General features: G+C 42.3%; 1 protein-coding gene across 1 annotated transcript; it reads left to right on the forward strand.

Moving 5' to 3' along the window:
• The first annotated feature begins 364 nt into the window (after positions 1-364).
• Positions 365-3440, forward strand: LOC123166501 (uncharacterized). The gene is made up of 2 exons (XM_044584309.1): positions 365-2159; positions 2341-3440. Exon 1 carries the CDS (start codon positions 974-976, stop codon positions 2153-2155), a length of 1182 nt encoding a protein of 393 aa, XP_044440244.1. The 5' UTR covers positions 365-973; the 3' UTR covers positions 2156-2159; positions 2341-3440.
• The last annotated feature ends 10912 nt before the right edge of the window (positions 3441-14352 follow it).

A 14352-nucleotide genomic window follows, 5' to 3' on the forward strand; every position in this document is an offset into this window, starting at 1 on the left:
ACAATATGAATATTTCTCAATGGACGTCAAGACATTGCAGCTTCAGAGGGTTTGTGTGAAACAATGCCAGCCCATGATGCTCGGGACACACATTATATACCAACTTCCCACCATCATTGTTGTCTTCACCGGCAATATGAAGAGGTAAGCTTCCTATTGCATCCTTATTATCACACAACTTGTGTAATGGTTGATCGCTCATTGTTACATTTGATAATTCTTGGTTACATGGCTGGGTAGTCTTGTTTATTTTCATGTGCTTGTGAGAAAGCCAAGCCAGCTTGGGAACATAATTGTTTTTTGCTGTCTTGTTTGTTCCAATTGCCATTTAAGAGAATGAGGTTGGTAAGAAAAAAAAATATAGCTTGCACACTATGACTAGCTTATGCATGAGTCCTGATGGAAACATTAAAAACAGCTAGTCATTGTAATTATTTTCGAGTAGTAGTTTTGATGATCAAGATAAAGTAGAAGGAACAGAACTTTATATCCAGTTTACCTTGGGAGTGTTTCACCTCGAGGAAATTCATTCAAGTCAAAGAAAGCCCGTTTTGTACACTTTTTTCTTTTGATAGATGTAAGGAGGCATAAAAGTTCTCTTTTAGTTATCTTCAGATGTATAATTTGAAATTCCGATCAGGTGCGGTTACGATTAGATGGCAGTCGAGTTCCGACCGCAGGTATCCGACAGCAAAACGATAACGTTTAGATGCGGTTATCTTCAGATCGTGGCGTAGTGGCTGAGCAGGGCCTGAGCCACTACGATTAGATGGCAGTCTGAGCGGGGCCTGAAAACTGGGCTCGTTATTACCAGCCAAGGCCCATTCCAGCTTCGAGTGCCCTCACTCACAGCCGGCAGCTCCTCCCAATTCCATCTCGTCCAGGGTTTTCCTGGCGGTTGCCTCCTCCGCCCTACCTCGCCGGCCATTCCCCACCTCCACGCCAATGGCGACCCGCAAAAAGAAAATGGGAGATGGACATCCCCGACCACCTCCTCGAACAGATCTTCCTCCGCCTGCCCGACCTGGCCGATCTCGCCCGCGCCTCCGCGGCCTGCGTCTCCTTCCGCCGACTCGCCATTGACGGATCCTTCCCCCGCAGATTCTGCCGCCTCCACGCACCACTGCTTCTTGGCTTCCTCGATCCGGACGGGTACCACCCAGCCCTGCCGCCTAACCACTCCGCGCCCGCGGCCTGCGCGCTCACCCTCGCCGCTGACTTCTCCTTCGCCTTCCTCCCTTCCCACTGCCGCTGGACCGTCCAGGACGTCCGCGACGGCCGCGTCCTCCTCAACCGCGGCCCCAGAGAAGATGAGCGGTCTCCGGTCTTCCGCGAGCTCGCGGTGTGCGACCCCTTGCACCGGCGGTACGTCCTGCTCCCCCCGGTACCTCACGACCTAGCCGCTTCGCTTGAGCACTCGTTCCCCATGGCCCGCGATGTGCGGTGCAAGCCCTTCCTCATTCCCCTCGGCGTGGAGGAGGCAGCGGCGGGAGAGACAACATTCAGAGTCATCTTGATGGCACAGTGCGAAACTAGTCTGTCTGCCTTCATCTTCTCTTCGAGCACCGGACAATGGCAAACTATTGCATCCAAGGATTTGAGTGATTTGGGCCTTGATAGGTTCGAGTCGATCACCATGTCACATGGCCCCATTTCTTGTCAGAGGCGCCATTATGCTTATGGCCGCTTCTACTGGGACTGGGCTGTGATAAGCATAAATAAGTTGCTCGTGTTTGACACCATGAGGATGGAATTCTCTGTTGCTGACCTCCCACCTGGAGATTGGACTGGGCAAGGTTTAGTCTTTGTGGAGGCAGGGGAAGGCAGGCTTGGGATGTTTGGTTTCGATGGTGAATTTGCATCTCATCTCAGCTATACCATTGCGCAAAACGAAAGCGGGAGTCCTAGCCAGTGGCAGGTGGAGAAGTCAATCTCACTAGATTCTAGGTACAAATATCTTATCAGAGATGCAACACAGAAGTACTTGCTCTTCACAAGGAGAAAAACCTCACCTCTAGAGAAGTTACTCTTTGAATATTTCTCACTGGATGTCAAGACGATGCAGCTTCAGATGGTTTGTGCAAAGCAATGCACGCTTCATACACTCATATACACCAACTTCCCACCATCGTTGTTGTCTTTGCCGACAATATGAAGTGGTAATTTTTTTTATTGCATCCTGGCTATCTCCTTCCCTTCATAATTAACACACAGCTTGTCTAATGCTTGGTTGTTCATTTTTATTTACATGATTCAATAGTGTTTATTTTCTTGTGCTCGTGGGAAGTCGAAGGAATGCTTATCATTGCACCACATAATTGAAATTCTTTTTTATTGCAGTCAATCTCCACCACTCTGACGTCCTCGTATCATAGTTGTCCTAATCTGAAAGCAAGTCATATTATTTTGAGATGATTGGTGAAACTTGAAGAGTTTTCAGGTTACTGTGTATTAGCAATTTTGTAAGATGAATTCAAGGGGGGATACAGTTTTGTTTTTCCTTCTTTTTTGTGCATCATTTTTTTTACCAGTATGGACTTAGTTTTTCATAACTTGGTTCTTTATGTTGTTGGGCCTCTGTCGGGCTATGTGTTCCAACTTTGTATTTCAAATTCCAATACTTGGCACACTGAAGCGAGTGTTTGCAGCCACATGTTTCAAATTCAGTTTTGATGAATATTACCAATGTGCCTCTACCTAGGTACATATAGTTCGTTCCTTTTAGCTCGTAAACTCTCAGATATGTGTGCAATATAATTCTTATTTCTTCCTGTAAAAAAATACAATTCTTATTTATTGCAGTCAATCGTCACCACCCTTAGGTCCTCATATCATGTTGTTCTCCTAATCCCAAAGCAAATCATGTCCGTCGAGATGATTGACTAAAACTCAAGGAATTTTCAGGTGATTGTGTATTAGCTATCCTGTAAGATGAATTGGAGGGGGCACCCAGTTTTGTTTCACTTTCCTTTTTGTGACAAATTTTTGTACTCGGATGGATTACAGCACCTAGTGTGTTGGTTGTCGCTACCAATGCCCCTAGTTTCTTTCCTTGTTTTCTAGTTAGAAGTTTGTTGTACTGCTAGGTGCCTTGTAGTATATGATTTCTTGCTGTCCTGTGTAGCATGGAAGTACCACTTAAAGTTTTTTACGACTCATTTCTTTATGTTGACTGGCCTCAGTCCGGCTATATATTCCAACTTGTGTTGCAAACTACAATTTCAATAAACACACTAAAGCGAGTGTTTGCAGTAACATGTTTCGAATTCAGTTGAAATCAATATTCAATATTACCAATGTGACAATGCTATTAATTACTGAAACTTATGGAATTTTTTAGGTGATTGTGTATTAGAAATTCTGTAAAGATGAATTTGAGAGGGCACCCAGTTTTGTTTTGTTTCCAGTTTTGTGCATCATTTCTGTACTAGGATGGCTGACAGCAGCTTGTGTGTTGGTTCTCACTACCAATACATCCAGTTTCTTTCTTCTTTTTAAGCTAGAAGTTTGTTATACTGCTAGGTGCATATATACCAGGTAGTATTTAAAAATATTCATTTCTCTTAAAAAGTTGTGTATTAAGAATTTTCTCATGTACTTTAAAAATATTTAATATATTTTTAGAAAATATTCATCAGATATTTAAATAACGATCATCATGTCTTAAAAATGCCTGTGGTTTATTAAAAATGTCTATCCTGTGATTTAAAAATATCATCATGTTTTTGAAAAAATGTTTGTCGTGTATTAAAAAAATACTGCACGTTAAAATTGTTTATAGTGTATTTAAAGAAATGGCCATCCTGTATTTTAAGGATAGCATGCATGTGTTTTATTAACAAATATTCATCGTGTATTAAAAAGAAGTCTTCATTGTGTCTTAAAAAAAAGGTTTGTTGCACTTTAAGAATGTTCATCACATTTTCCAAAAATGTTCACGTCTATAAAAAAAATATACGTCATGTATTGAAATTTTTTGTCGTGTGTTCTGAACATGGTCATTGTGTTTTTCGAAAACCTTCATTGTGTAATAAAAAAAGACCATGAATTAAAATTATTCATGGCGTATTTTAAAAATATTCATAGTGTAATTCTTTTTTATCATGTACTAAAAAACTGCTCATCATGTAATTAGAAAGGTGATCATACATTTCATAAAAATCTTCATTTATTTTTAAGAAAGTGTTTGCGTATTTTAATAAAATGTTTATATATTTCTAAATGTTGTCCATGTACTAAAAAAATCCAGCCACCACACCCATCTAATAACTTCATTATTCCCTTGCAATTTTTTTATTATTATTTCCAATGGCCTATCTCCAGTAGCATGTGTGCAAATTTGAATCCGCTCACCACATATATCATGTTCGGGCAAATACCCAACTCACCGGAGGCCTATGTATTCTGCAAGGACGCATGCCCCCACGGCACCTCTGTATATCACCAAAATCTAGCGGGTTCGTACAGCTGAACTTTGAATGATTTTTACCTCTCTTTTTTTTTAGACAAACTCTTTTTTTTATGGGTAGACAAACTCTTTTGTTTTTGAGAGGCTACTCTTTTTTGTTGAGATGGATGGTTTTCACTTTCTGTTTAGCATTTGCTGGGCCAGGAAAGTGAGCCCGTTATTGCCAGCCGAGGGCCGTTTCGGCATCCATCCAGCAGCCCAGCAGAGAGAAACGCACACAGCCGACGGCTCCTCCCCATTCCCATCTCGTCCAGGGTTTCCCGGCGGCTGGCCGTGGCTCCCTCGCCCTCACTCGCCGGCGGACAACCAAGCAAGCTTGGGAATATAATTGTGTTCCTTGTTTTGTTTTCTTTTATTCACATTTATAATTTTATATCACGATGTTTTGTTAAAATAAACCTGCATAACTTCTGCGGTCACAAATAAGATCATGGGTCACTGCTCCAAATAAGAACAGCTTGTGTTCACAGGCAACTGAAATTTTATCTCAACATCTTGAAATCAGCCTCAAAAGATCAAGGGAGTGCTTATCATTGCACAAGCAACTGATTTTTTTTTATTCCTGTTAATCTCCACCAATCTTTGAGCCTCACATCATGGTCATTCTACTAATCTGAAAGTAAACCATATGGGTGAGATGATTGACTGAAACTTATGGAGGTTTCAGGTGATCGTGTATTAGTAATTATGATTTGGACACCCTGTTTTGTGACTCGGTTTTCATACTGGGATGGTTTCTGTTGGTTCCTGCCACCAGCGCACCTAGTTTCTTTCCCATTTTAATTATACCTTTGTTATAATGCTAGGTTTCTAGGTGTTTATGAACTCCTGCAACATGAATGCGCCGATTCTCTAAGGCTAAGTTTTCCATGACTCATTTCTTTATGTTCATGCCAGTATGGCTATGCATTCCAACTTGTATTGCAAATTACATGCTAAACACACTAAAGCTGAGTGCTTGCAGTCACACATGTTTCAAATTTTGTCGAGGTGAATATTACCAATGTGACAATACCGTTCTGCATCTTCCCTGTGATACTACCTAAGTACCTACAGCTTGTTACTTTAAACTTGTAAACTCTTCAGTAGGCACAAATTGGGCAGAAATTTTTCTATGATGTCTGAGCTTTCTTTGTCTTATTTTTCCAGATTCGATCGAGTCATTGTCAGATCAGCTTTCCGAGTTCAAAGTGATTATGGCTTCGATGGCGTGGAGTTTCTCGCTGTTGTGATCACCTTTCGGACAAGCTGGCGTGTGACAATCTACAGAAATTCTCTTGGGAGTGGTCATGTTTACATTGTTCCTGTTTTCATGCTACTTCTAGCTTCGGGTTCTGTAACATGGATGTGGCTGCTCTCCGTCTACAATGTGACAGTGAGTTTCAGTCAACCAACAACTGTGGGTAAAGCTAGCTGTTGTATAGTTACAAGCCACATCCTTTTCTCAACTATTAGAGTTTGTTATTATAGAAAATGAAATCTGACAAATGGCAACGCTATATATTAGTTGTGTTCTACGTTTTCCCTTTCCTCTTTGCATCCGTTTGTTCCTCACACAATGCTCAAGTAATTATCTGAATGCAAGCTTACCCGCTGTTTCTGGCAAACAATGCACATTTACTTTTCTGCTGAGCAAAAAGCAAATATATAGGCAGAGAAAACAAGTCTTAAAATCTACATGGTCGAGGGCTTTACTAGCAAGCACTGAATGATTTTCTGTTCTTGTGCGTCTGCCACCTTGGCGTGCCTGCTGCCATGCATGTCCGGCCTGCTGGTCGGACCATCTTCCTTGCTGGGGAGTTCTCCCCTGCTTCCATCCATCAGTAATGCACACAAACGATAAAAATGTGCAAACCAAAGGTGATCCACTGTGATGGTGGCTGTATCCTGTACATATTGAAAAACAACACTATCATCAGGAAGTTAAAATAATCTTCATTGCAGAAATTTGCCTAGACATTGTTGCAGAAACCATCTGAATTGGGGGGACCATATAAAATGGAGAAATATTATTTTTTGGAATGATATCTGGTCTGGTAATGCACCTTTCTTGCATTAGTTTCCCTGCTCTCTTCAGTATATGTGGTGATCCAGACATTACAGTTTCCAGAGCTTATTGCAACGGGGAGAGGGTGATCATCTCTGTCAGAACAGATTTTGGTGTGGAGGAACGTAGTACGTGAGCTTTGGGATTCTCTTATAACGGAAATTGGAATTAGAAATGTGCATCTGGGGCTCTGTGCTGATGAGGTGGTGTGGCACCTGGATAAATCTGGTGTGTTTTTTACTACTAGTTAATATATAAACAACTTTTCATGCAATGGGAATCAATTTGTATGAAGAAGTAACTGATGTACTTCATATTTTTCAAGTGACCATTTTAAAAACTTAAGAGTAATTATAACAAAGAAAATCTAACAATGGCCAACCCAAGACAAGCACCACAGTTGTAAGGACATTTCCTCATGTCTGAATTTCGGTGGAAGCAAACTGGTGGGAGGTTTGCCGGTGTAAGCACCACCATCTATTTAAGTTGTACGACCTCGCCGGCAAACCCCATCTTGTCAGCATTTGCACTCTGCGCACCTCTGCCTCTCCTCTCCTCCTCTCCAGTCCTCTCATCTCCTTCACAGAGATGGTCAAGTCCGGTAGCGGCTCTGAGTGTTTCTCAACGCCGGCAGGTGGATCCCCGGGGTCGTCCAGATCGTGGCACCTTCGTAGATGGTCTTTGGGCCCGTCGGCATCTACCGGTACGTCGTCAAGGAGGAGGAGGAGGTGGTGATCTCCGACGACAACAAGGAGCAGCAGCAACCGCACTGACGGACGTGGAGTACGCGCGCAAGCTTGAGCGGTCGCTGTTCTACCGTGGTTTGGTGCCACCCTCACCGCCGCGTCACCGCGTCAAGGAGCCGGCGGCTCCGTGTGGTTCTCGACGTCGGCAGGTGGATCCTTGGGGTCGTCCAAGTCGTGGCACCTCAGTCGATGGTCTCCGGGCCCGTCAGTGTCCACTAGTCCGTCGGCGGCCACGGTCAAGGAGGAGGTGGTGATTTCTGACGACAAGGAGCAGCAGCAACCGCACTGATGGACGAGGAGTACGCGCGCCAGCTTGAGCGGTTGCTGTTTGACCGTGGTCCGGTGCCGTCCTCACCGCCGCGTCACCGCGTCAAGGAGCCGGCGTCGCCGCCATGAGGCGCCCTTCTCACCGCGCACCTCGTCCAACCCGCGCCCCGTCGCCCTGTTTTAGCCGAGGCAAGGAGGTGGCACCACCATCCCTGCCTAGATGGCACATAGCCGTCGTGAAGGAGGATACATTCCTAGCAATCACCAATGTGTGTGCCGCCTCCTTTACTATACCTCGGACGCTGCAGCGGTGTCTTCTGTTTGCGTGCTGAGACGGTGACCGACAAGGCGGCCTTTGAGGAGGACCGCCAGGAGAGGGGCAATGTGGCACGCCACTCTGCCTTCGCCAAGTCGGATGTGGCACTGGACTGGGTGCTCGTCAACCCGGACGTCGTGCTGGTCTGTGCCAAGGATTGATCCTGGACCACCACACAGACAACCTCCCGCTGTTGGCGCCGGATCAACGACCAGCTCTACAAGATAAGGTTGACCGAGTCTGAGCGCGCAATCCTTGTCCTCGCCGGCAAGGGCAAGGCCAAGAACGGGCAGCGTGGGCTGGAGTCTGTGCCCGAGAGTCGTCGCGAGCCGGACGTGGCCGACTACGCGAGGTGGAGTCTGGAGCGGCTCCGCCACGAGCACGCAACGGCGGCCAATCAAGGACGTCGCAACCCCTGGGCAGTCGTCCGCCACTGGAAGGACGACGGTGACAAAGACAACAACCTGTCTAATGCTTAATCGTTCATTATTGCAATTGGTATTTCTTGGTTACATGGTTAAGTAGTGTTTATTTTCGTGTGCTTGTGAGAAAGCTAAGCCAGTTTATTTCAATTGCCATTTAATAGAAAGAGATTGGTAAGAACAAAAATATCTTGCACACTACGAGTAGCTTATGATGCATGAGTCCTGATGGAATCACAAAAAACTAGATCACGATAAATATTTCTGAATAATTTTGATGGTTAAGGTAATGTAGAAGGAATACAAGTGTACGTCCAGTTTAGCTTGAATTGTTTCACCTTGAGGAAACTCATTACGGTAAGTGCGAGTCATTTTGTACACTTCTCTTGTGATAGCTATAGGAGGAGGCAGAAACATTTTCTTTTAGTCATCTTCACATGTATAGTTTATCTCATCATGTTAGTTTGACATGAATCTGCTTAACTGGTACAGTCACAATCAAGATCCTAAGTTGCCCTAGATATCTAAATAATAAGAACAGCTTGTGCGCGCGAGCTGTTTAATCTGAAATCAACCTCATAAGACTAAGACTGCTTATCTTATCATTGCACAGGCAACCAAAATTCTTGTCCATTACTGTCAATCTCCACCTTCAGATCCTCATAACATGACTGTTCTCCTAATCTAAAAAAAAAGTCAGTTGAGATGATTGACTGAAACTTAAGGAGTTTTCAGGTGGCTGTGCATTAGCAAAGTTTCCTATTTATTTCCCTTTTGTGACTCATTTTTGTAGTTGGGTGTTGGGCAGCACCTATTCTGTTTATTATAAGTGTTCTGTACCAATTCTGCACCACTGAATTTTTCTTGACTCATTTTTTTATGTTCATGCCAGTATTGCTGTGTTCCAACTCGTAGCAAATTACAATGCTAAGCAGACTAAAGTTGAGTGTTTGCAGTCACATGTTTCCAATTCAGTTGAGATGAATATATTACCAATTTGACAACACTACTCTACCTCTTCCCTGTGATACACTGATACTACCTAAGTGCCTACAGCTTCTTACTTTAAGCTCGTGAACTCTTCATTCTGCACAAATCGGCAGAAAATTTTCTGTGATGTCCGACCTTTCTTTGTGTTGTTTGTCCAGATTCGATGGAGTCGTTGTCAGACCAGCTTTCCAAGTTCAAAGTTAGCTGTTGTGTTCACCTTGTTGACAAGATGGCGTGCGACAATCTACAGAAGTTCTCTTGGCAGTGGTCATGTTTATGTTGTTCTTGTTTTCATGCTACTTCTAGCTTCGGGTTCTGTAAAACGGATGTGGCTGCTTTCTGTCAACTATGTGACAGTGAGTTTCATTCAATCAACCACTGTGGGTAAAGTTAGCTGCTGTATATTTACAAGCTGCATCTTTCCCTTAACTATTTGAGTTTGTGATTATAACAAATGAAACCTGAGAAATGACAAAACTATTGTACCAACATAACTGAAACATGACCACACCATAGCACAGGGCTCAAGCAAGGTAAGAGTACACAATGCCTGGGGGTGGCCAGCGCATGGCTGACAGTGATTTGTTTCTTCGGAGATGCAGAAACAAACGGTATGAAGCCATTGCCAGTTCCAGGGCAACGGTATATATTAGTCGTGTCTAGGTTTTTCCTTTCCTCTTTTCGTTCATTTGTTCATGACACAATGCTCAAGTAATCTTATATTTATATTTACTAATTGGAGGCACCAAACGAGGCTCCACGTTAATCCTGGAGGTTAGAAATTTTCATCCATTAGATTAGGTAATAATCAATTAACAGCCATCGGATGATCATGAGGCCCGCTACACCTATTCCACCTGCGTGAGGCAACCTGACTCCTCTCCTTACGTTTCCTTTCCTTATAAAAGTAGTAGTAATGAGGAGAAACACATCTAATCTCTTTCCATCTCCTTCCGTGATAAAGGAAGAAATTGAGCAGATGTTGCGTCCTTCCCCCAATTTATTGGCCGGTACAAGTGGGAGGAGAATTCATCTCATGTGTTCATGCGCCTCCACGCAAGGCTATTCAATGGCACATATCATCCATGTGCTCAGATCTGATTTATAGAAACAACCCACAACAAGATGTGGAGTAGGCGATGATTCCCGATGGACTCTCCAGCACGCATGCTTTGTGGGCGCCCAGAATATTTGATGGAGGGTTTATACGGTAAGCACCAGAATTTTGTGGTGTAAGCAATCTGCAATCAGCCATGAGGAACAAAATGTGTTTTCCTTATTTATTTATATGGATCTTAATTTCTTATTCTAGAAGAACGAAACCTGCAGATCAGTTGCAAAAGAAACTCATGAGCGTTTTGTCCCGACAAAGTGAAGTGCCTTGGGAGGCACATGCTAGAAGACGTTGGCAAGTACTGCTAGCATCAGGCCAGCCCCTCCAAGAGCTTCTTTTGAATACCGGTACATGCCGGCTGCAGTAATTCCTCCAGACACGGACAAAGGTAGGCTTGATATTACTCTGCGTGTGCTGTAGATTTGGGTAGTTCATATATTTGGGTGCTGGCATGGAATTAGCTAATACTTTGATGCATGTCTCTGCCTCCCCCCATTGACTCTCTGTACTGTGGCAGATTAAACTTTAGCAGTAGCGCTGGCCAGCGCCAAGTTCGTATAGCCGTGGGCAGCAGCCCTGACCTGGTAAATGCTAAGCATGTCCACTTCCCTACATGATCATGTCAGATCTAGAATAATTTTTTTAGCTATGGGTTAAGGATTGAATTGATCTCATAAGATAATTATAATGTTGACTTGCAAGTTCATGACGACCCAGATATTTTGGACTGAGTGGTTTTAGAATAATTGCCAGTCTCACAACATGAAACATTGGTATGTTCGTTAAGTTTAACAAGAATTTTTTGTTGAAGTTGATATGGCTAGGACGATAGTCTATTCTGCAAGATTGTAATTGATTAAAAGAGAACGTGTTGAAATTCATACTCTCCAGCCTTTCAAATCTTCTTAACGGCCAACCACGCACGAGCCAAACATCTATGTCTAGCTTATTCGAGACAATGTAGGAGGCATACCGAGGTATACCAACTACGTTAGATGCAGGCTTAATTTCCGCAGTCGTCGACGAGGCAGCCAGGTGTACGCACTCAGTACTGTATGCACTGCAGCAGACTGGTGCAGCGGAAATTGCTTAATTTCAGTTGTTGACCTTTACCCATACCCTAATTCAAGTAGTAGCAAGTAATCCCAGTTCCAGAAGTGTTCTCTGACCCATCGTTTCATTGTAGTTTTCCGCCAAATTTGCATGATTCCTAAAGTAGAATCACAAAAAGATAATTCTGGATGTGCCAGGACTTGATTATGTGCTATACAGAGTCCACGAGGATGAGAGTCAGCTTTAATTGTCACCATCACCTCCAGCGATGCAAGCAGAAAGGCTCTAGATGATGATGCTTCATATAAAAATGGAAACATTCATATTTGATCAGCTTGCAACTATTACTAAGTAATGAATATATATTCTATTTAACTCATTTTAAATAGTTAATCTTCTGCTACGATCTACCTAAATTGTACCTTTACCTGCTTTTTATAATATATCGAAATGAGTTATACACGATGTAAATAGTCTACATATTCTATGTTAAATCTACGTGCACAAAGTGAGTGGATCTATGACTTTACCTCCACTGTGCGCACTGAGTAGAACTATTACTTCTGTTGTGCTTTCCTGGCATAAATAGATTTGTATATGCATATATAATTTTTCAAAATGCACTTTGTGCCAGAAACCTTTTCTTCAGACATATTTTCATATCGACTGGAATAGGACACATACTTTTTGCATGTATCACTATTAATGGAACTGCGTAGAATTAGCACTGATTTATCTCTAGACATTTTTCCCTCTTCCCGTTGCAAGCAAATCTTAGTAAATATTCAATATTTTTGAGGACGGGTGGGGAATCATGTTTTATTTCCAGAAGAATATAGTTGAAAACGTGTACCTTCAAAGTTTTATCTCTGCAAATAACAAGCACTTATATTTAATCTCTGGATGATTAATCTGCTTTTTGTTACCAGATCTGTGTAACTAGATAAGAGTTTCTTATTTACCTAACAGTGGCGGCATCTAGGGTACAAGGCAATGGAAAAGGGTCTCTAGAGAGCAATGCCACATGCTGCTGACTGCTGTTGCAAAAGGACAGTGAGCGAAAGGTGCATGAAAATAACAAGTTACAAACAAGTTAAATCACATTAATAACCATATACAGGTTTAGGAAAAATGGATGGAGGGTCAAAGGTAAGATGGTCAATCCGAGTGCTTTGTGTATGAATGAAGGAATGGTAAACATGAGTAGTTGAATGAGAACAAGTAAATTATATAACAAGGCATTCTTATATGAATGGTAATTATAGAGAAGTTTGATTTGTACATAGAGAATTATCATTCTTATGCATGTATTCTAAATTGATTTATTTTTCCATCGAGTGATTCAGTGTAAAAAGGTTATGTGTGTTGGTTGCCCTTTCATCTAATATTAAACTGTGTTCACATTGTACAGAAGGAGAATTTTTTTCAGATATTGAAGAGGACTAAGGGTAACTACTGTTGGCATCTTAATGGGAAAATCTAAAGGACCTGGAAGTGATCATGGTGGACATATCCATGCCCATGATCTTTAATGCACTTGATTAGATCTCCTGATTGGAATTGTCCTACTGTGTTTGTAGTACTAGAGCTTTGGTCCACTTTTTCATCAAGTATGTAGTCATTTCACCACAACTACAACAATTCTATGATGCTCTTTGTGAATCATGGTGTGTGTATCTGCACTACGGTTTAGCCTTCATATGTCATCCTTGGACAATCCATCAAAATACCCGAGTAAAACTATGCTGAAGAAAAAAAATTATAGAACACATGACATTCATTTGTTTTTACTATATAGTGTCTACAAAGTTTACTTACAAGAATAATAATTAATCCTTATTTATAAAAAAGGGGTTATATAAAAATACTAGCCCGTGCAGATGCACGGGTTAATGACTAGTTATCTTAATGCAAGCTGACTCTATCTCGGGCGAACAGTGCATATTTTCTTTTCTGCTGAGCAAAAACAAATATATAGGCAGAGAAATCAAGTAATTATCTTAATGATTTTGTGTTCTTCTGATGCCGGGTTTTCTGCGTCTGCCACCTTCGCCTGGCCTGCTGGTCGGACCATCTTCCTTGCTGGGGAATTTTCCCTGCTTCGATCCATCAGTAATGCATGCAAATGATAAAAATGTGCAAACCAAAGGTGATCCACTGTCATTGTGGCTGCAACCTGTACATCAGGAGAAAAGATATTCTTCACATCATATCAGCAATTGTCTTATGTATGGTAATGACTGAACTGCAGAAATTTTCTTAGACATTGTTGCAGAAACCATTTGGATTTGGGGGCCGTTTAAAATGGGGAGAGGACAGTTGTTTGGAACGTTCCCTGGTCTGGTAAGGCACCTTTTTTGCATTTTCGTTCCCCTACTCTCTTTTGTGAGTGTGTTGATCCAGACATTCAAATTCCTGAAGCTTACTGCAATGGGGAGTTGGTGATGAGCTTTGAGGACAAATTTTTGTGTAGAAACGTAGTATGTGAGCTTTAGAGTTCTCTTATAAGTTACTCCCTCTGTAAACTAATATAAGAGCATTTAGATCACTAAAATAGTGATCTTAACGCTCTTATATTAGTTTACAGAGGGAGTATAACTGAAATTGGAAATGTGCACCTAGCACCTGGATGTGAGTCTGGAGTTCTTTTTACTACTAAGGGGAGTCGATCAATATGAAGGAGAGTTTCCTGGGTGCTGAAGCTGCATATGAAAATTAAGGTTTTCATGTGGCAACTGCTGCTTGACAAGTTGCCTTTGAGATTCCAATTGTGAAAAAGAAGAGGGCCTAATAATGGGTTGTGTGAGGGTCCTGAAGACGTAGATCATATGTTTTTTCAATGTATTGCTGCCTGATTTGTGTGGAGTTGCTGGGCTGAGATGTTACACTGGAACTGGGTGCCACTAAGTAGAGGTGACCTTTGTGCTTT

This window comes from Triticum aestivum, chromosome 7D (assembly GCF_018294505.1).
Source record: "Triticum aestivum cultivar Chinese Spring chromosome 7D, IWGSC CS RefSeq v2.1, whole genome shotgun sequence".
Classification (NCBI taxonomy): domain Eukaryota; kingdom Viridiplantae; phylum Streptophyta; class Magnoliopsida; order Poales; family Poaceae; genus Triticum; species Triticum aestivum.

What these genes read in the sequence shown, in the direction of transcription:
- LOC123166501 (XM_044584309.1), top strand. Translation starts at nt 974, where the DNA reads ATGGACATCCCCGACCACCTCCTCGAACAGATCTTCCTCCGCCTGCCC.